The following is a 23818-nucleotide window of genomic DNA, read 5'->3' as shown; positions in this document are numbered from 1 at the left end:
GGAATATTATTCAGTCATAAAAAAGGAAAGCCTGCCATTTGCAACAACATGGATGCAACTTGAAGGCATCATGCTAGGTGAAATAAGTCAGACAGAGAGAGACAAATACTGTATGATCTCACTTACATGTGAAATCTAAAGCAAAAAACACCGAACTCATAGATACAGAAAACAGATTGGTCGTTGCCAGATGTGAGGGAATGAGAGGGTGGGTGAAATTAATGAAGGTGGTCAAAAGGTACAAAATTCCAATTATAAGATAAATAAGTCCTGGGGATGTACTGTATAGCATGGTGACTATAGTTAACAATATTGTATTGCATATTTGAAAGTTGCTAAGAGAGTAAATCTTAAAAGTTCTTATCACAAGAAAAAAAATTGTAACTGTGTGGTGATGGATGTGGACTAAACTTACTGCGGTAATCATTTTGCAATATATACATATATCAAATCATTATGTTGTACACCTAAAACTAATACAATGCTATATGTCAATTATATCTCAATTAAAAAAAAAAAGGAAAGCCATCTTTTTCCCAATCTCCAAGTTTACTCCAATTTCTCCTGTTAATGCAAGATTTCACCAATCTATTGACAGAACCTTGACATCCACTAAAAGAAAACAGAGTGAACAGAGGCATGCAATTCTTTACAACTAGTGATGGATAAAGGGCATCCAATTGATATTATTTGGCATGTAAGACACAAATCACCAAAGCCGAGGGTCTTTGCCCTCCTCCCCAACTCCATGGTGACCAGACTCAGCCTTGGTCTGGCTCAGAGCCACTCCTATACAGGGCTGGTTCCAGGTGCACCTTTGAGATAACAATACTGTCTCCTAAAACAAACAGCCATTATTTCCACACAAAGACCTTCAATGTTTCCTCCATCAACAAAAGGCTACAGCCATCCTGCCAAGAAGACAAAGGGCTGGAAGCCCTTTCATAAATATCATGATGGTGGAGGAGGGGGTGAAGGCAGGAAGATCATTCTCCAGCACTTTCTCTGCTGATGAATAAGACCAACACCACTCATCAGGGACAGGAACCCTTCTGAGTTACTGACCATTCCTGAACTATTCATAATAACAATAATAATGGCTTCCTAATCTGTGGAATGAAAATAATAATATCTGTCCCTTACAGGATGGCTGTCAGGATCAAATGAGATAATAGGTGTGAAAGCTCTTTGTGAGGTTTAAAGGGCTGTGCAACTGATATGGTTATTATGAGAAGATTGATGGTTTGCTCCATTGCCTGTGTAAAAAAGATAGCTCTATTTTAGCCACATGAGACTCCAAATAGCCCAGTGTCTAGTTCCACCCACTTCCTAGAATAAAGCATATGGGAGAAGAAATGTGGTCAGTATGGATGACCACTGTAGTTTTCTAGGGCCCATCCCAGGCCAAATTGCTGGGCTGGTGATGCCTAATTTTGTTGACTTTTCTTTCCAGGCCCAGGAACCCAGATTCTGGAAATGAGGCCCCTGGTGGTTCGTCCCTCCCTAGGGTCTAACACTGGAAACTTCACCACCCCATCCTCTCTCTTGTCCTTCTTAAAACATATCTTTCTTGTGCGATTTATACAAAAATAAATACACATAACAAAACATGAGAAAACTGTCTATCCTCACTAGTGATCAAAGACAAATTAAGGTAAATTGTACCATTTATGCCTATTTAATAATAAAAATTACAAATGAGAATATCCAATGTTGGTGAAGTTGTGACAAAATTGGTGTGATCTTACAGTACTAGAGGCATAATAAATTTGCATGATCCTTTACAAAGTTAAAATGACAACACATAGTAAGTACTAAAATGATATTCCTATCTTTTGGCCTAGTAATCTCTCTCCCTGGACATTCCCAAGAAAATAATTCAACAGAAGTGAAAAAAAGCAGCAAATATAGACATATTTACCTATAATAGACAAATATTGAAATAACAAGAGAAATGTTTCAGTTAATTGTGGTGTGACCGTAGTCACTAAAATGAAAATATAAAAACTACTTAAAACATGAGGAAATGTGTATGATGTTATTCTAAGTGAAAATGCACCATATGATACAACTGGGTAAAATATATAAATATATGAGTAAGGACTGATGATGTGAAAATATCTTTGGTGTTGTGGTGAATTATATTTCAAAATATTTTGCTTTGTTTTTTGAGGAAGATTAGCCCTGAGCTAACATCTGCCAGCAATCCTCCTCTTTTTTTGCTGAGGAAGATTGGTCCTGAGCTAATATTCATGCCCATCTTCCTCTACTTTATGTGTGGGACGCCTGCCACAGCATGGCTTAACAAGCGGTGTGTAAGTCTGCACCAGGGATCTGAACCAGGAAACCCTGGGCCGCCAAAGCTGAGCATGTGAACTTAACTGCTGTGCCACTGGGCTGGCCCCTACATTTCAAAATGTTTTAATATCATTTTTTAAATACAGCAATAAAAAGGAAGAAAACTAATCAACTGGTAGAATTCTTTCAAGATTTTGCTTCTCTCAGGGTAGGGTAGGGAGTTATCCTTGTGAAGATGTTGATGACTGTGAATAAATTAATGTGTAACACATTTGCATGTTGAGGCTGTAGTAGACTCCAGTGGATGAAAGCCTCAGAATTTGAGTTAGGCCAACAGTCATTGAATTGGATTCCTGCTTCTGCCACTTACTTGCTGCGTGGCCATGGGCAAGCTATTTGACATATCTAAACCTTCCCTGATCTGTAAAATGGAAGTGATAATACAACCAATTTCATAGAATCATTGGGAGTAGTCAATGAGATAATGTACATAGTGTAGTGTTAGACACATTGAAAAGTCATTCGATACAGTTTTGTTGTTTTTGCTGTTAATAATAATGATGGTGGTTGTGGTGGTAGTGGTAGACTGAGGTGTGGAGAAAACGCCTTAGCTTAAAGGTTTAGCATCAGCAGTAGATGCTGCTCAAATGATACTATCTCTATATGTGGCTCCAACTACAAACCTTGAAAGCTATTTTTTAATAGACTCATTTAAAAGAATAGACTTTACTTTGTTAGAGCAGTTTTAGGTTCAAAGCAAAATTGAGTGGAAGGTACCGAGGTTTCCCATGTATCACCTGCGTCCACATATGCACAGCTTCCCCAACTATCAAAATACCTCACCAGAGTGGTACGTTTGTTATAACCAATGAACCCACATTGACACATCAGTATCATCCAAAGTCCATACTTTACAATAGGGTGCACTCTTGGTATACATTCTATGACTTTGGACAAATATATAATGACATCTGTCTACCACAATAGTGTCATACAGAGTAGTTTCACTGCCCTAAACATTCTCTGTGCTCCACCTATTCATCTTCCCCTCTCCCCAAAACCCAGGCAACCACTGGTCCTTTTACTAGCTCCAGAATGCTTTGTCCAGAATGTCATATAGTTACATAATCATGCAGTATGTAGCCTTTTCAGATTTGCTTCCTTCTTGAAAGGTATTTTTTGCAACCAATCTAGAGAACAAAGTGAGTATTTTGAAACTCCGCTAGATAATACGAAGGCAATTACTACTAGTGATTTTGTGTTAGATTCTTTACTGTAGCCGCCCCTGACACAGGAAGGGTTAATAATCACTGGAAAAAGCTTGCCAACAAACTGTGACCCGGAGGTGAGAAGGCCGGTTAGCCAATTGAGGGTAAGACCCCCCGGGGGGGGGGGGGGCAACCTAAGCCAGGCGGCGGCTCCCCGGGGGCACAGATGGAGAAACGATATCGATATCGGGAGCAGGAGGGACCGTTGCCTAAGAGACCTTGCCTGCTCCGAGATAAAAATATAGGAGCACAGCAATAACATGATAATATCAAAACAGAGGCCAAGGGAGGGCTCCTTGAGAAATCACTAAGAATTCTTGGCATTCGCTAATTACTTCATCCAGAACACCTGTGTGTGTTTAACAGACGTAAGCTACGTATATATTGAAACGCTGGTTATAATAAACTCACAGTGGCCATCAGCCCTCTCCGCATCTATCCTGATGTGTACTTTGGATTGCGACACCGACATATGGTGACCCCGACGTGATCCAAGATCGGCGGCATTATTGGTGAGTAACGATATGGGGGAATTTTAACCGCCTTTTGACGGTCCGCCGTGAGAATGATGGGCCAACAATTGGCGATTCAGCAGAAATTATGCTTTAAGACACTTCATGGCTGCTGAAGGCGATTTCAGTTTCGGTTTCTCCCGCCGAGTCGCAGAGGATATTGCTGGCAATATCTCTAAGCAACCGTGACTTGGCGTCGGGAAACTCAAAACGGGGCACACTCCCCAGTGCCCCGAAAAACCAAATTTGGGGAGCTCTCAATCAGCAGGCCGACTCTATGTGAATGATTTAGTGGCGGCCTCGTCAGGAAGTGCCGCAGTGGATCTCATGGCCTCAGAGACAGTCGTCACAGATTGTGTTGACAAAACCTTTCTTGTTCCTACCAATGTATGGGGACCTTTACAATCAGGATATTTTAGGCTATTAATAGGACGCTCTAGCTCAGCTTTGATGGGCTTAAACAACATTCCCGGGGTAATTGATGCTGACTATCAAGGTGAAATAAAAATCATGTTCTGTTTATCTAGTTATTATGTGATAGAAGCTTTTACGAGGATAGCTCAGTTGATATTAATACCTTACTTGTCCCCTGCTCATGCCTCGATTTCAGTTTCGGTTTCTCCCGCCTAGTTACAGAGGATATTGCAATATCTACACATTGTCCCTGGTTCCCTGAGGATGGCACCTTGGACATTGAGTTGTGGGAAAGGGCTGGCAAGGCACTAAAGTCTCGCTTTGATCATGGTCTTTTAAAGGATGTACATATCTTAACGACTTGGGGAACAGTACGTACTGCACTGTTCCTTTTGTGGGATCTATCGGATGAGGAAAACTCGGCCTCTTTACCCGAGCGCCCTTCAGGCAAAGCTGAGGAGGCGCCGCCACTGCCTCCTCCGCCTTGCTCGCCGCCAAGAGACTCTTTTAAAAAGTCTGTTAGTAAGTCTCAGACAAATTTTGAACAAAAGTCCTCAGACGATGATGATTTACCATTCCCCCCTCTTTTAGAGAGGCGTTTCGCCTTCAAGAACCCTCCTGTCTTGCCTGCTGCTCCTCCTTGTGCTCCACCAGCCCCGTATGTTGATTCCAGGCAGTATAGTGTGGTTCATAATTGCCTCCGGGAAGGATTAAATCGTGGAGATCCTGATCTTTTTTCCTGTGCCTTCCCTGTGATGGTCAATCATGGGCGAAGAAAACATGAATCGCTTCTTTTTGGCGTGTTTAAGGAGCTGAAAAAGAGCATTAGAGAGAATGGAGTGCAGCCACCTTTCACTGTCGGGATGATAGAGGCACTGGGAGCCACTTATCGTATGCTACCCTGTGATTGGCTTTTGCTCGCAAAGACTCTTTTGTCGCATGCTGAATATACTCTTTTCAGGTCTGAGTATAACGAGATATCTGTATCCCGATCTATGGATAATCTATCTTTAAACCCCCCTCTCCCAATCAGTGCCAACATGTTACAGGGGGTCGGCCAATATGTGACGCCTCAAGCACAGGCTGAGGCAAATGGAATGTTGCATAGACAATGTTCAGAGGTGGCATTAGCAGCCTGGAAGGCAACTCCCCGTTCAGGGGCAGACAAAGCCACCAATTCCTTTGTGAATGTCTGACAAGGGCCAAACGAGCCATACATAGAATTTATTGACAGTCTCCAGCAGGTAATTGAGAGACAAATAGCTCATCCCGAAGCGGCTCAAATTATCCTGTTGAAAATAGCCTTTGAAAATGCTAATGCTGATCGCCAGTCTGCTATGTCTCACCTTAAAGGGCGAACTCACACCTGAGGGGATATGCTGGAGCGTGTTAGGAAGTAGGAACTCATAGTCATGTGGCCAAAGTAATGGCAGCAGCGTTTTCGTAGCTGCCCAGAGGTGTTTTTTGATAATGCCTGTTTTAAGTGCGGAAGACCTGGACACCGTGCAAAACAATGCAACTCCGGTCCAAAAGATATCCCTGGTAAAGGAGGGCCAGCCGATATTAAAAAGCTGCCTTCTAAACCATGTCCTCAGTGCTGAAGGGGATACCATTGGGCGAATCAATGTTGCTCTAAAATTAATGTAGATGGTAATCTAATCAACCGTGACTTGGCGTCGGGAAACTCGAAACGGGGTACACTCCCCAGTGCCCCGAAAAACGAAGTTTGGGGAGCTCTGCTGCCAAGAGGGGGGCCAGTGGCTTCGGCCACACTGGCGACGGTGCTTTATAGCCTCGCCCACTTGGCCTCCCCATTGGCCTAAAAAGCAAACCTCTGCATCTGTACAAGGTGTAGGGGGGCTTATGACACCTGAGGGAAGTGATCACGTACTCAAAGTCAGAGGACCTGAAAACAGAATTGCCTTAATTACACCCTACGTTCTTCCAACTCCATACTCCCTATGGGAGTGACAAATAAAAATGGCAAGCAATAGGATATATTGGAGTATATGAGGAAGCCATTTGGTATAAACCTAATTCGGCTTGACTTTGTTTTTCCAAAAGGCCTGACTGTGGCCATTGAGCATGCATTCTATATCTGCTTAGACATTTTGAGATAAAGGTGCAACTTCCCTCCCCCTCCCAACGTTGGCATCTCCTTAAAGATTAAGCATCTTTCTTTAGGCTGGGAACTGACTGTAGCGCTCATCCGAGACCGCCCAGCTCGAGGCAACAGACCTGCCAGCCTGCGAGGTCCACTGAAACAGCAGACCTATCTGCCATTTCCATCAATGGCTGTGCTGACAGAGCAGCCTCGTGACTATTGTAAAAGGGACATTTCAATCATATGTGAAACATACTCTTTGAGGGTATATAACCACCCTGTGTACCCCCACTTCTTTGGAGTGCTCTGTTCCTTTGTGGAAAGACTCTCCTGGGTTATAATCCTCAGATTTAAGCTCAGAATAAACTCACCCAAATTTTCATTTGTAGATTGGTTATGGATTATTTTCCTCGACAGGGGTGAGATTTGCTTTCTCAATGGAAACGATCTCTAAACGTTAAGCCTTTTTCCTAGGGGCCGCTGATGTTATTAACATTCCTTCCGTACCTATTCAATGGAAAACTGCCACGCCTGTATGGATAGATCAGTGACCCCTTCCAAAAAAAAAATTACAAGCTTTAAAGATGCTAGTACAGGAGCAACTAAAATTAGGCCATATTGTACCCTCAAACACCCCAGTATTTGTGATAAAAAAGAAATCTGAAAAATGGAGATTACTCCAGGACTTAAGGGCAATTAATGCTGTCATGCAACCTATGGGGGCTTCACAGAAGGGAGTGCCAAACCCTTCTTTAATAGCTGAGAGTTGGCAAATTGTTGTTATTGACATTAGAGACTATTTCTTTTCTCTACCTTTGTGCGCCGCTGATAGGGAAAAGCTCGCATTCACTGTCCAAGTTTATAACAATCAAGAGGTCCCCCAGAGATATCAGTGGAAGGTCTTGCCTCAGGGCATAAAAAACAGTCCTACCATATGCTAACAATTAGTAGGAGATGTGTTATTAACTTTTCGAAGCAAATACCCTGCTATACAACTTTACCATTATATGGATGATATTTTATTAGCAGCGCCAACTAAAAATTTTTCATTAACAGCATACCAACAATTAATTGAATTGCTAAAAGGCAAAGGCCTGCTTATGGCTCAAGATAAGGTACAGTTTACCTCCCCCTGGAAATTTCTAGGATTAATGATTGATAGACACCTGGTAAAGCCATGCATTCCCTCTATTTCCATACCCAATACTTTAACATTAGTTACATTGCAACAGCTTTTAGGAAATATCAATTGGATACGTCCTTTTCCTGGCATCCCGACACATTCTCTGAGTCACTTGTTTTCCTGCTACATGGTGACTCTTCCCCCTCTTCTACGCGCACTCTTACCCCTGAGACAAAACAAGAACTAAGCCTAGTAAACAAGGCTCTGACCTCCCAATTTTTAAATCGCTTTGATCCAGAAATTCCCTTATGCCTTTATGTGATAAACACACCTAAGAGTCCTACTGTTATTGTCTTTCAAAAAGCGGGCAAGGTTATAAAATGCTTGGAGTGGATATACTTGCCCCACACACCAGCTAAGGTACTCTATACATATTTTGATGGAATAGCAGAGGTTATCAAAGGGGATGTTTGCGGTGTTTACAATTGCGAGGCGCTGACCCTCAGACCATTTTTTAACCTTGCACATCTTCTCAATTTGATCATCTCCTCGGTTATCTCTTCCCAACCTATTCCTGATGCCTTAACCGTGTTCACTGACGGCTCCGGAAAAGCCGGTATAGCTTGGCTTGCTAATAATGACTGGCAGACCAAAGTCTCTCATGGACATCCAACTACTCAAATTGCAGAATAGGCAGCTGTGCACATTTCCTTCTGTTATCGCTTCTGTTGACACTCACTCTCGATTTCTTTTCGCATCGGCACATACAAAAAATAGCGCTAAATGAGTCATTCGTCATTGGCTTGCTATATTTGCTTTCGTGGGGTCTCCTACATGCATTAAAACTGATAATGGTCCTGAGTTCTCAGCGCAAATTTTCCGCCAATTTTGTGCAAATTGGAATATTATCCATAAAACTGGCATCCCCTATAATTCTACGGGACAAGCTATTATTGAGCGATGTCATAGAACACTGAAGGCTGCTTTACAAAAAATGAAAGGAGGAAATGAGTATTATAAGAATGATCTGCAAGGTATTCTCAATCTCGCCTTATTTACTTCAAATTTTTTGAATCTAGCAGAGGATGGCACATCAGCTGCAGAAAGATATATGGGTCAAACTCAGAACCATATGGCCCAACAAAGGCCGCATTACACACATCTGTTTTGACACAATATCTTGGCAAACTGTGGATTAAAACATCCTTATACGGATATCTGGGAGGGCCCTTTTATGGTTAAATATGGAAAGAGAGGAGCTCTTTGTGTTTTGACAGATAAAGGCATTGAGTGCATTCCATCAAAACGCATGCAGCCTGCTCTGGAATAACCGGAAAATGGACAAACGGATAAGTAAATCAGTTTTTTTCTTTTTCCTCTTTTCTTCTCTAATACATGTTGAGGTGATTTCAGAGCATGAGAATCTCACATATTGGGCCTTTATTCCTAATCCTCCTCTCTCTACTCCGGTTACTTGGTGGCATGCCAATCCCCCTTTGTCCTCTAATGATTCTGATTGGACAGGAGGAACCGGGGTACCCCGACAACAACATACAGGCCTGCACCAAAAGGAAGAAGAACCTCTGGTGATGTATGCTAACAATTCACCTTTTTGTATGGTTTATTAAAACAAAAGCACAACATGTGTTGCCTTTCAGGAACAAATGTATTTTATTACCAACCTAAGAAAGGACAACAGGCAGCCAATGTGACATACATTACTGCTATATCAACATCTTACGAAGACAAAAGTAATGTCACACAAGTTCCTTCCATCCCAATTTGCCATCCAAAAACTGATTGGTGTTACCAACATTACTCAGCACAGTGGTCCCCTTGCCGTACAGCATATCCAAGGCGGGGCAACATCTTTGGGGCCAACGTGCTGGATTAGGGACCTCATGGACATCTTTTGAGTGACAATCATACTTGGGCCTTCAACAGATCAAGTCAGAAACCTATAACATGGAGCGAACAGAGCCTGTCTGGACCCCTTTTACAACTATCTTACAATGAGACAGTGTGCAGCCCCCTCACAAAGGAATATGGAGGATCGGGTTGCCTTTTATATCACGACAATTGTCCCATGGCAAGTATGCGAATGAAACTGGCAATTATTTACTAATATTGGTCAAAAATGTTTCTCATACCGTTATGATTTGTACCACCCATCCTTGTGTGTTATTATGGGGAAACAGTGTCCCTGCTATCCAAGAATCTTCTGGTATGTATGTGGTTAATATTTCTCCCCCATATTGGTATTCTGATTGTTTAACACATTGTAATGTAACCTCATTGAATGTGACCTATGTAATGGTGTCAAAAGAAGAGCACATATTTGGTTACCTGTTTCTCTAAATTGGACATGGTCCGAAGAGCATGCTCTACATATCCTCCTTGAGTCCATGAGAAAATTAGGCCCTAAGCGGTTTTTGGCTACGCTAATCACGTTCATTGTGTCCGTGGTGATTATCATTGCATCAGCCGCTACAGCTACTACTGCCTTGGTTAACAGTGTTCAAACAGCCCATAAGGTGGAATCCGTCTTGGTGAATGTCACTCAAGAATTACAGACACAGGTGGATATTGATAAAGGGCTAATGTCAGGATTGCAGGCATTAGAGGCAGCAGTAGAGTGGCTGGGAGAGCAGCAAAATGCATTATATGTGCATATGAAACTAAAATGTGACTGGCAGTTTACCATGCAATGCGTTACCCCCCTACTGTACAATAGCTCGCTGACATCTTGGCAAGAAATAAAAAAACATTTACAGGGGGCATTTAATACCTCCCTTGCCAATGACATCACTGGGCTACAAGCTCGGTTAGAGAGGCAGTTACAAGAAGTACATAAGGTGTTCTCTCAAAAAATATTTCAAGACATTGAAAATGGGTTACACTGGCTAGAGCCCTCCAATTGGTTCTCGGGCCTCAATTTACGCATATTTGTTAATGCTGGTGTGATTTTGATATTATCCATGTTAATAGTTTATGTTTTACGTCTGCTGTGCTCCCTGAAAAAACAACAAAGTCAACAAGAGCAAGCATTGGTTATGATGGGCCTTCTGGCCTCAGCACAACATGACGCCTTCCTTGCTTTAAAAAACAAAAGGCAGGGAAATGCAGCCGCCCCTGACACAGGAAGGGTTAATAATCACTGGAAAAAGCTTGCCAACAAACTGTGACCCGGAGGTGAGAAGGCCGGTTAGCCAATGACAGGTAAGACCCCCCGGGGGGGGGGGGAAACCTAAGCCAGGCGGCGGCCCCCCAGGGGCACAGATGGAGAAACGATATCGATATCAGGAGCAGGAGGGACTGTTGCCTAAGAGACCTTGCCTGCTCCGAGATAAAAATATAGGAGCACAGCAATAACATGATAATATCAAAACAGAGGCCAAGGGAGGGCTCCTTGAGAAATCACTAAGAATTCTTGGCATTCGCTAATTACTTCATCCAGAACACCTGTGTGTGTTTAACAGATGTAAGCTACGTATATATTGAAACGCTGGTTATAATAAACTCAGAGTGGCCATTAGCCCTCTCCGCATCTATACTGATGTGTACATTGGATTGCGACACCGACATTTACACATGTTATCTCCATAAGATAAGTATTATTATCCTTCCTTCCAGCAAGGAAGTGCCCAAGATCACAAAACCAGTAAGTGGCAGAGCTGGTATTTGAACCCAGTTTGTCTGACTGCAATGGTCATATCTTTCCATTATGCCACAGTGTTCAGCCCAATGCCAAATCTGGGTTCTGGAGCATCTGAACCCAGCTACAGGAACTGACAAGGAAGAGCATACTGGTAAATGTGCATATCCAGACTAGTGGTCTAGTGGTTAAGATTCGGTGCTCTTGTTGCCTTGGCCTGGGTTTGTTTCCTGGTCAGGAAAACCACACTACTCATCTCTTGATTGTCATACTGCACTTTGCTGTGATGATGAAAGCTATGCCACCAGTATTTCAAATACCAGCAGGTCACTCGTGGTGGGCAGGTTTCAGCATAGCTCCCAGACTAGACAGACTAGGAAGAAGGATCTGGCCACCCACTTCTGAAAAAAGCGGCCATGAAAACCTATGAATAGCAGCAGAGCATTGTCTGACCTAGCACTGGAGGGTGAGTGGATGGCACAAAAAGACAAGGCAGGGTTCTGCTCTGCTGTTCACAGGTTTGCTAGGAGTTGGAATAGACTCAGTGGTACTAATAACAAAAAGGTGCATATCTAACCACACCTCACTGCAGCTCTTAGAAGACAATATCCTGATAGAACAGCAAACAGCCATTCTGCTTTGTACTAGATTCTATGGCCAGGACTTGCATCCCCGTCCTTAGCCAGGAGAGCTTAGTCAGCACACTGAACAGCAAAATTAGGTAGGTCTGGTTTGGTGTTTCTTAATCTTTTTTTTGCATTATCCCCCAACCCAGAAACCTCTTTAGACATTTTCTTCCTAATCACCCCGCCCCCAATTAAATTTTAATACCACATATATACTCTATATTTGCTTATGTACTGTGGCCTTTTGGAAGGTCAAAAGCTATTGCAACATCTAATGGGTTCTTTTGCCCTTCAAGAAACTATTTCCACCCCTTTGAGGGCTGTATCATCCCCAATGAGAATACGTAGTCTGGTTGCAGATGGCCAGAGCTCAGGGAGGCTGATAGGGAGCTGAGACGCCAGGGAGGCGAGGTCAGGACCTTGGAGAGCACCAAAGCAGCCCTCCTGAGGCAACATCCAAGGTTCAATGCTGCCTGAAGCTTTGCCTGAAAGAAGGAAGAGGCTAGGAGAGGATGGGGCCTAGGAAGCTAGCAGTAGTACTAGTTTACTGCATGTTGTAGGAACCATCAGAATGTGAAGGCCTCCAAATTCTCTTTCATAAGGAAGTTCTTGAGGGGGCTGGCACTTTGTGGACAGGGACTTCAATTTGCAGAGTCAAAGGCAGTTAATGGCACATCTTCAGGTAGTTTAACGATTTCAAGGTCTTCACTAAGAGCCCAACTCCATAGGAGCTGGAGGTTTCCAGAGGTTTGAAGGTATCAAGTGAATTCCCCCTCACCATCCGTTGTTGGTTGGGTTCATGGCACTGCAGTACAGCCTGGTAGTGTCTGTTGTCAGTTGAAAATAATAATATGTATTACTCGTCATGTGCTAGGCACTGTGCTAAGCATATTAGTGGGCCATTTTATTTAACTTTCATAACAACCTTATCATGTGGGTATGATAATTATCCAAGACTAAGAGAGGTGAGCAAACTTGACCCAGCTCACACAGCTGATAATTAGAAGTGCCAGGCCTTGAACCCACTAGGGCTTCAGAGACCTAGCTCCTAACCAGTATGCTATACTGCCACTAAATTGACTCAGTGGCCCTGATAAGGTGGTTGTGAGGGTTAAATAAAATGTTTCATTAATATGCTCGAGACAGGACTATCATCTTCTCAATTCAACTTTCTCAGAGATATTCTCTGGCCCAAGATCCAGGCTTTTGTCCTCTTCCCAGAATTAGAAGACCTCAAAACTTATCATGTCAAAGAGAACAGATTAGTGGTTACCGGGGGGGGGGGGTGGGCACAAAGGGTGAAGTGTGCACCTACAACATGAATGACAAACAATGATGTACAACTGAACTTTCACAAGATTGTAAACTAACATAATCTCAATAAAAAGTGAAAAAAAACCCCACAACTTATCGTGTCAGTCCTATGCTTATAAGCCTACAATGGCTCCCTGTAGAGCCCTCAGGATGACATCCAAATTCCTTATTATGCCTTATAAGGCCCTTCGTGATGTGACTATGCTTATATGGCCAGCCTCATCGTCTTTTTCACTTTGCTCTTCAAACTCTCTGCTTCAGCTGCACGGATGCGCTCTCACTAAACTGGGCCCTCAGTAACCTCTTGGGGCTTGGCACATGTTCCCTCTTCCTAGAAACTTCCCTTCTCTTCACCTCCCTTTCAAGGAGTTAAATCCTCCTCATCTTTCAGGTTTCAGTTCAGACATCACTTCCTCTGCGTGTCCTCAATGATTCCCCAAATGTGGATACAACTGAAGTAATAGCATCATGGAGCTCTGTACTGGTCAGATCACCCATGGAGTATTTTGTCCAGTACTGGGCATGATATAGATCAGTTCTGGAGACAGGTAACCAGGATGGTGAGCATTGTGGAATATTTTTTACTATATGCCAGGCATTGAGGTAATGGCTTTATGGATATTATTTCATGTAAATCTAACATAATCCTATTGGATTGGGTAGTTACAGGTGAGGAAATTGAAACCCATAACTCTGGGGAGCTGAAAGTCTCCCAACCTTGCTCCAAAGGCTAATGTGGAAAAAAAGAGACATTCGAGTCATTTATAGAGAAAGGCTCTGCCTGCGAGTTTCTGTGGCTATCAAGGGATCTGAAAAAGGAGAGGAACAGTCCTTCCTAGCAGATGTTTAAGACAGAAAACCAATATGTCAACAAATGAATTTCTGACAGTAATTTGCTGAAAGGAATCAAATGGGCCTCACAGAACATACACTGGGTCAACTGTTGTTCCCCACACTCCCTGTCTGTTTTCACTCCATGCTCATGGCCCGTGGTAAACATTCAGAAGTTCTCCTTCTATCCCCGCAGAATGACTCCTGGCCGAGTACAGCCAAAGCAAGTGCCTTCTGTTCAGCTTTCCTAGAGGGCTCACACAAATGTGGGTGGCTCACAAAGATGATAAAATTTTCCATCAACATTTGTGTTATCAGACCTTCAGATTCCACTTTCGAAAGATTCATGCATCCTAAAAAGAACAGAGCTTTCTGTGTGGTACAATGCCACCTAATAATGCCCCCTCTAAGGCCACATCTTTAGTTGTAGGGTCCAAGCTGGAGCTTTAATCAAAACACACATACACACACAGTTCTGTGAAACTAGCCAAAATTCACTTTTGTGCAAGTTTTTAAAGAGGCAATTAGCTAAGTACAAGGCGCTCTTATCTAGTGGCCTTAGAGCATCTGTGTGGGCCCCCTTTATTATTATCTACAATTCTTTGACTCCATCCCTCCATGATTCACTGGTCTGTCTTTTCACTTGCTTCTCTCAACTTAGAGGCCAAACCTTCCCAGTTTGTGTCTATAGCTAGAGCTTCAGATAAGCTTCCCTCAATGCCTGTGGTATGTGACCACTCACATGGGAGAAACAGAGCTGCGTTGACCACGATCTCACCATTCGCTTCTTTAACCAGTTTATCAGGGATCTGAGCTCTAAGACCTGCTGAACCTTTTATTCCTGACTCTAAAGAAATGTGAATCATACATTACATAATAACTATGTGAAACCCACCAAACTATTTTCTTTAGAACAGAAAAGAGGGGTCTTCCGCTCTCCAACTTGCCAATAGAAAATAGTAGCTGCTGAGTGGGTGTCAAGAACTTGAACTTAAAAACTGGATTCCCCTTGTAACTGTTGACAAAACAACTTTTATTAACAGCTTTCTAACAATCTGCCTTCTTCTCTAAACTCAGTGACAAGTTCTTTTTAATCAAAATATCTTAAGCTGGAAAGGTAATAAACAGAATTTTATTATTGATATTGAAAGATCCCAGGACACAGCCTGCTCACACAGATGGATGCTGTCCCCACAGATGTTACCCGCAGAGATGTGTACACAGATGTTGTACACATAGATGCCTCTGACAGACAGATGTACACAGAGACAGATGTTACTCACAAAGACAGATGTCCACCAGGAACACGATGTACACCAAAAGCTCCCGCAGGGTGGTCTTGATGTAAAGTTCCCGGTTCTCAGCTGTGTTCTCAGTCAGGGTTGTTCCCCAGAGTCCTAAGGGGCATTGGAGAGATGCCCAGGATCCCCCATAGCAAGATTCCTCCCAGGTACCCCACCCATCAGTCCCTGGACTTTATTCTCATTTCCAACTCAGCCCCTCTCCTCATGCATCACCTTATCCCTCTGCTGAATCTGGCTACTCTAACCATACCCATGGCTGTCCTCTCCCATCAAACAACCTGAGGTAGAAAGGGGTGAAGGCTTTGGGTCACACAGAATGAAGGCATGCATGGAAAGGAGGTCCCTGTTGCAGGGGGGCAGTACCAGGTATCATCACATCCATGTCCTCCCTCAAACTAGCTCCCACACACCCTTCTAGGTCCCCAAGAGATGACTGCGCCAGGCCCTCCCTCTGGGAGATCACTAGACTGGCCTCTGCATTCTGGGGCAGTCAGTTCTAACAGGCAATTCACAAACCCCAAAGACACACTGAGATTCCTCTTCTTCAGATCACGTTTCCCCCCACCCAAAGCTTTTGGTGACCCCTTCTCCTGACTCCAGTATCCCAGGAGAACCCTCCCCGCAACAGGTACCTCTGATACCACGACAGATCTGGAGGCAGCAGCTGGAAACCAGGGTCCTGTGTGATTTCTCCTGGGGTCCATCTTCAGGCTTCTTGGGTTGGGGCTTGGATGGTACCGCACTGGAGATGGTGCAGATCCTCAGCGTCCCATGTGGGGAGGAGGGACCACTGTAGGCAGGGTTGTCCCAGGCTCCACTCCCCAGATTTTGCAGCTCCTGCCCCTTGGGACTTTCCATAGCATTCAGAGGGAATGAGGTGGGGGACCTGGCACCTCAGGTACCCACTCTCACCTGGAGAAAGACGGAGCAAAAGCGCAGCCCAGCCTAGCCAGCTGAAGGCAAAGGAAAGTGAGCCTGAGAGCAGCTGGTCTCAACAGCCTCTCCTCCTGCCTTTTGTAGGGGGAAATCTGTGCCTGCACTGGGGAGGGAGCAGATGAGGAGGAGGGGCATGGGGAACTGCCGTCAGTTCTGCCAGGAGCTCTCTCTCTCCCACTTGCTGCAAGTCTCAGGGGACAAGAAAGATGGGGGTGGGAGGGAACTGGGAGGCAGCAGTTTGAGGAGGGGAGAGAACTGAGTATGAGGAAGATGTGGAGATTGGGGGTGGAAGGAAGGAGGCGTGAGCGAAAGAGGCAGATGCTGCGGGGAGAGGAGGGCTGCTTGCTTATGGCACCTGGTGGAGGGATGGTCCTGAGTCGGACAGAGGAGGCGATGAAAGAGCAATGGGAGGAGCTGGGAGAAGAGGGAGGCTGGGGGACTTCATTGCAAGTCTGAGCTAACTTCCACTAAAAGCTCCGGGCCGACAGGGATTGGGGTAGGGACCAAAGGCAGGGACGGAGGTTGAAGAGTGCTGCCTCCCTACCAGGCTCACCCAATGGTGTCTGAGGCTCCTTTAATGTCTCACCTTGAGCTGTCACCTGGTGGGGTGGAGAAGGAGGCTCCCCTCTCTCACTCCACCCCCTCAGCTGGGGGAGGATAGTGACAGGAGAAGCTCTGTTTCAGATACTTAAGGGACAGGGTCTCTAACCACTAATGAAGAGGGGAGAAGAAATGCAGAGTTCCAGATTGTCTGTATCCTTTTTTCTGAGACTGGCCCTCTCATGGCTTATGGGTGAGCTATACTGAAAGAAAGGTGTTCCTTAAGGGTATGGGGCTCAGCCTTGGGGAAATGCTAACCCTCCAATTGGGAGGATGCATCAGAGCAAAGGGCGAGACAGTGTAACTCGGGACTCCTAAGGGAAGTGGATATCTGGACCCAGCTCAGCTGACAACCTTATCTTATGGGTCTGCTTAGTACCTGACCTAAAACTGAAAGTGTAAGCACAAAACGAAAATATGAGAGATATCAAGACTGATTTGCTTCTTTCCAACCTCAGGTCTCTGAATTAAAACCCTGGCATGAGCCTCTAAGCTCATCCCTGCCTATGCCCAGTTCCAGCCTCTGATCACCTGTCCTGGCTCACCTATAGGCATGTGCTATGGCCCAGAGTTGGGCTGGCCCCACAAGTGCAAGTGGTTACATCCTCCATGATGGCAGGAGTGGGAGCTGCCTTCTCTCCATCTCCTGGCTCCCCATCCGGGCTACTCTATTGCTGCATTGGCCTGAAGCCCACCTTCATGCTCAGTAAAACATCAGCCTAGTGGAAGTCACCAGTCTTGAGTGTCCCCATAAAGAGATCTTGATCCCAGACAGCCCAGGGTGGGACTGAGCCCCCTGATAAATAGGCATACCCCAACATCTGAGACACGGTTGAAACAGTGACAGCTGTCCTACCCATGGGTCTGCTGCATGGATCTCCTGCCCCAGTCCCAGATATTGTTAAGAGAATTAACTCTCTGTCTGTGCTGGAGCTAAGGCCTTTCTGTGAGCCTTCCTAGTTGGAGGAGTTCACATCTTTCCATTTTATTGGCTAGTGAGACACATTTCCAAGATGCTTGTTTTCTTTGGGAAGACAAAGAATAGGAAGGAACTGTGCCACTATTGACCATTTTGTGTGAAATCATCTGATAGTGAAGGAACAGGAGCTGCTGTCTCTCACCCACAAGCTTTCCAAACAGTTGCAAAAAGACTGCTGGGTTGCAAAACTGAACACTAAGACAGAAATGATGAACAAGAAGCCAGCGGTCAGGGCCAGCCCCGTGGCGAGTGGTTAAGTTCACAGGCTCTGCTTCGGGGGCCCGGGGTTTCGCCGGTTGGGATCCTGGGCATGGACATGGCACCGCTCATCAAGCCACACTGAGGTGGTGTCCCACATAGCACAACCAGAGGCACTTACCACCAGAATATACAACCACGTACTGGGGGTGGGGAGCTTTGCGGAGAAGAAAAAGAAGATTGGCAACAGATGTTAGCTCAGGAGCCAATCTTTAAAAAAAAAAGAAGAAGCTAGCAATATAGTCCAGAGAAGTGGGGAGAGGAACAGGAGCTAGCCTCTGATTCCTTAGGGGTAACTGTGTATTCTGAGGGTGGCCTGTTATCAGCAGGGGTTTGATGGCCTCTAGGAGGTTCATCATGTGATAGGTCCCACAGCCATGCGAGGCATCAGAGCTGGACTGCTTTAATCATGGTCACCTACCTGGACAACATTGCTTTTCCATGCTCAGTCTTGAGCACTGCCTACGGAAGCACAGGTTATACAACACAGCTTGAGGAATGTTCTCAAAAGGTACTCTGCATTCCTAGGATGTTTAATCTTACTTGAGGAGTTGCAAATATAGTAATCAAGTGGGATCTCCTGATGATTTTTGTGTCCAAGAGTTCTCCATGTCCTCAAGCTTCTACTGGCCTTTGACTTCTCCTGAGTGACCGTACCCTGTTAAAAAGGGCAACTAATTTCAGGGGAATCCTCTCGCTCAGGCTGCCTCTTACCAGTTCAGCAAAACCCAAGAGGCTTGAACTTGAATCCAAAACTTCCGGGTTTAACTCTTGGCTAGCAACTTACTAACTGTATGGTTCTGGGTCCCTTTGAGACCTTGTTTACCTAGCTGCAAAGTGTTGATAATAAGTCCTGCCCTGCTGATCTTAAGGACTGTTTTAGGATTAAAATAGTAGAATATAGAAGTCTTTATAAACTGTGTACTATAAAGCACAAAACAAACTTAATTATCTTACCATAGCATCCATCTTTGTGCACTCTGCTCATCCATAGCACTTCACGGTTAAGATAGATCCCTTCAGCCAGCACTCTACTGGCATTGCCCCTGAGGGACATGGGTCCCAGAACTCTCCATGTCTATACCCATTCCACTTCGGCTGACACCAAAACGGAATGATGGCATTTCAACTGGAGAGTGTTATAACCGTAGTCTTTGAATGAATACATCTCTTAGAAGAGTTTTATAACCACATAACAAGCCTTGTTTTTCATCAAAACCAAAAGCACCTCTTCATCATGATGCCTCTTAGCCACTTGGTTAATTGATCCCATTTCTTCACTGGGATAAATTTTTTGGTCACATGCTATCCTAGGGCAGGCACCAGGAAGAGGGTTACTCTATTTCTGCCACCAATGTGCTCCCTTTTCACATCATGCCCATCCCAGCCAGCTTCTTCAGTGCTACCCAGATGTACTAGGCCTTGACAAAGAGCCCAGGGACATCAAAGTCTATGGGATGGAAAATTGTGGCCCATCTCCTTATAAGTTCTCCACATAAGTTCCCCTAGGATGTCACTTTCCATATTCTAGAGGAAGGAACCCTGAGGTGACGTACAGTCTACGAAGCAAGCTGCAAATCACCTTCTGTGTTGTACATAGTGATTCTCAACTTTTTCACCCCAATAAACGTGGATAGTAGGACACACTCCAGAAGTAACAGTGGCTCACTGTGGCAATGATTCTCAATGAAAGACATTGGAAATTACTTATCTATAAGAAAGAACCCTAGGTACGAGAGTTTAACCTTCACCAATATGCCACCGGAATCATCTGCGTGGCAAAAATATTGAAATTTGAGTAGCCTGAGTTTTCAGTAACAAACGTGGTGGACCAAGCAAGCGGACCTGAGCAGGTTAAGCCCAGGGTTGTCCTCTCCTCCCTGCTGTTATGTAACAAACACCACAGCGCTGTACCAGAGACCACTACAAGCTTTTCAATACATCAGAATAGACAAGCCAGATCCATTGGAAGGTTCAGGTACACGACGTCCTGCTGTAGCTCTCCTTGCCCAGGAAACCAAGAAAATAGTTGTTGTTCTATTTCATCTGGGACTCACAGAGAGACTGGAGGTGACCTACTTCCTCATCAAAATGACCCACTTTAGTCTTTTACTTCCTTCCTATCACTCCATGATTTCACAAGTCCTGCTGAAATACATTTTGCATCTTCCATCTCTCCAAAGAGAACCTTTTTGAATGACACCCTCAGCCTTCCTCCCATTTCTAGAGGATCCTCCTGGACATCTATGCCCATTTTTGTCCATGCCTTCTATAGAAGATTGGACAGATGGTGGTAGGAGACAGATGATGCCATCAACAAAAATAAGGAAGTTGATTTTCAGTTTCCTAAGCCCCTGGACTTTTGGGTCTGAGGCCATGGTCATGTCCCCTTGCTCACTGTAGTCCAAATGTCGAATGCTCATGTGGTCCTGAAATAATCCATCAGCATATCACTTCTAGGTCAAGCTCCAGCTGTGGCAGGCAAGGTTCTATAGCTAACATTGAGTGTTAGGCCACCTGCAGGAGGGGGTGGAGTGGGGAAGAAAAGAACTCCATGTGAGTTTGAGACCCTAGGCTAGAAAGAAAGGGGAAAGAAGGAGAAAGAAAGGCATGAGAGAAAAGGGGGATGTATGACAGAGTGGCTTGAGGAAGAGGACCTGAGAGGACACAATTCTTCTTTCCCTCAGAGCCACTCACCAAATTTCACATGACACACAATTGGCTGAATGTCCCACAACTGGCAGAACCCCCTGGTGCTTGCTCTTCTAGCATCATTTCAGGGTCTCAGGGAAATCACCCAAGACAGCTTCTTGTTCCAGACTCTGAGGGCTCCACTACAGGAGGCACATATTCTTCCACCCTGAGTCCTCATTCCAGTCGTAATTCATTCCATAAATATTTACTGAGCACCACCTACATGGTGGAGCCTATGCTTAACTCTAGGGATCAAGCAGCAGTGAAGACCGCCTGGACCCATACCAAATAAAACTGACAATCTTGCGAAGAAGAAGAAGATAGGATTAAACAATGCACAAATGATTTATGATTTATAACGATAAAAAGTGCTGCAAGGGAGAAGCACGGGTGCTATGAGGATATACGGCAGGAGATCTGACTTTCTGAGGCTAATGAGGAATGGAATGATGATTTCTATCTCTCTTCCCCCTTCTTGTCCTTGCAGCAAATGAGCTTTTCTGAGATTCAAAAATATTTTACCACTAATATGCAAGGAAAAAGACCAATTTAAAAGACAAAACAAGCAGAAAGTTGTAACACTGCAAGAAATGTTAAGATTACAGTAATCTTTGTCCTTCATGGTCACTGGAGTATGACTTGAGCTAAGCTTGAACTCTTGCATTAGCTTCTTTCCAGAGACATGGAACCCAACCAGTTTTTCACTCCCGAAATTGGTTATTTCCTCAAAACCTGAAAAAGACACAAATTAATAAGAGAGCTGGAGTAGCTGGTGAAACTACAAATTGATTAAAAATTTCCAGAGGTGATAGTTTTACAAGCGCATACTTATCTCCAAACTCGCCAAGTCATATACATTAAATATGTACAGCTTTTTGTATGTTAATCAATATCAATCAATAAAGGTCAACCATATTTCAAAAAAACTTCTAAAAATTTCCTGAACAGGAACTCAGAACCAAGAGCTTTATTTTCTTTTATTCTGTTGGCCCTTTAATCTGAAATCTAGAAACCTATTCTGATATTTCTATCTGCATAACTGATAATAGTTAAAAAAACAAAAAGCTGAAAAATAGGAAAATTAAAAGAAAACAAGATTAAATAAACTAGTATGTTGTGCAGAAATTAACTTTCTTAAAAAATATTTTTTTAATTGCTTTTTCTCCCCAGCCCGCCCACCCCACCCCCCAGTACATAGTTGTATATTTTAGTTGTGGGTCCTTCTACCTGTGGCATGTGGGATGCTGCCTCGACATGGCCTGATGAGCAGTGCCATGTCTGTGCCCAGAATCCGAACGGGCAAAACCCTGGGCTACCGAATTCGGAGTGTGTGAATCTAACCACTTGGCCACGGGGCCAGCCTCAGAAATGAACATTTTTGAATAATATTAAATCTCATGAGAAAATGCTGACCACGTTATGTGAAAAATTCTGGCATGTACATCCACACAATCCAAATTTTATGTGTATATTATACTTAGATAGATGCACAGAAAAAAGACTAACATTAAAGAGTAAAAGATTAGTAGTGGAACCTCTGGGTGATGTGATTACAGATGATTTTTCTACAAAAACTTTTACGTTATTAAATGCCAATTTTTTTTTAAGATTGGCACCTGAGCTAACAACTGTTGCCAACCTTTTTTTCTTTTCTGCTTTTCCTCCCAAAATCCCCTGGTACACAGTTGTATATTTTAGCTGTGGGTCCTTGTAGTTGTGGCATGTGGATGCTGCCTCAGCATGGCCTGAGTGGTGCCATGTCCACATCTAGAATCCAAACCGGCGAAACCCTGGGCCACTGAAGCGGAGCACATGAACTCAACCACTTCAAGGCCAGCCCCTTAAATGCTAAATCTTAAATGTTAATTTTTTTCTACAATAATTATAAGCACTTTAATATTCATAAAAATAATTATTTGAAAAATCCAGTAGTCAGTAGTCATGTCCAAACAGGCTTGAGGTTCATTTTCATCTCAGACTCAGAGCACCTCTTGGCTGATTACGTTCACCACGCTGGCTCTCCATGTTAGCAAGAAATAGTTATGTTCATTTCTTGACATGGGAGTCATCCATGCAATAGATTTGCTTATCACCTGCTTGTTCCTAGTGTAGTGGAGGGAGACATTTCCTCTACCCACTCTCGGTCCTTCTGGCTGGACAACGAATTAAATTGACATGGGATGGAATAAGAGGAGAAAATTGAAAAAGCTTTATAACATGCATACATGGGAGAGACTCAAGCAAACTAAGCAACTTGCCAAAACGGCAGAAGTTCTCATCTTAAATACCACCCTCAGCTAAAGGCAAAGGAGGATGTTGGGGGTAGGGGGAGTCAGTTATGGGAGATGACCAGAAAAGTACAGTAAACAAGAGTAAGGTTATTATGCAGATTTAAGTCCTTGACTTCTGCACTGATAAGAGTTTCTAGAGATAAGGTCATCCCCCCTTCTTAGCGGTACAGAGAGGGAGACACCTTTACAGATGGAAATTTCCTTTACAAATATAAATGTCTCTTACAAACGGTAACTTCTACTTCTCAGAGTTTCTCTGATGTCTGCAGTTTTTTGAAAGTAACCAGCCCAAAATAATCCTCATGCCAAAGAGAGGTATCTTGGGTGGCCAATTCAAGACCCCACACTAGACTTTGTATTGTATTAATCGCTAGTTCCTTGGAGGTTAAATTTGGGAAAGAAGATGGGTGAAATGTGTGACAAGTACAAAAATAGCTACAATGAGAAGTAATGTGATGAGAAGCATAGCACGTAACAGCAGTTCAGGGAGAGAAGGTGATTGGGTTTGGAGGTGGGAAGTTCAAGAAAGTAATTCTGAAGGGAATGGCATTGAGAAGGACTTTGAAGCATGGGTTATATTTTAAGAGACAGAAATAAAGTAGAGCTACAAT

The 23818-nt window shown here is 43.9% G+C and overlaps 1 protein-coding gene across 1 annotated transcript in view; it reads right to left on the bottom strand.

The window, feature by feature from the left end:
* The window catches only part of PKD2L1 (polycystin 2 like 1, transient receptor potential cation channel), a 52972-nt gene extending 33781 nt beyond the window's left edge, over positions 1-19191 (bottom strand). Inside the window, exons 1-4 of the mRNA XM_044752615.2 lie at positions 19180-19191; positions 18644-18684; positions 16082-16335; positions 15429-15542 (exon numbers count right to left, since the gene is read on the bottom strand). Coding sequence (XP_044608550.2) covers positions 15429-15542; positions 16082-16335; positions 18644-18684; positions 19180-19191 — 421 coding nt within the window. The remainder of the gene's footprint in view (positions 1-15428; positions 15543-16081; positions 16336-18643; positions 18685-19179) is intronic.
* Between the last annotated feature and the right edge of the window lie 4627 nt (positions 19192-23818).

This window comes from Equus asinus, chromosome 2 (genome assembly GCF_041296235.1).
Source record: "Equus asinus isolate D_3611 breed Donkey chromosome 2, EquAss-T2T_v2, whole genome shotgun sequence".
Lineage (NCBI taxonomy): Eukaryota > Metazoa > Chordata > Mammalia > Perissodactyla > Equidae > Equus > Equus asinus.
This window is presented reverse-complemented; position numbering and strand designations above follow the sequence as displayed.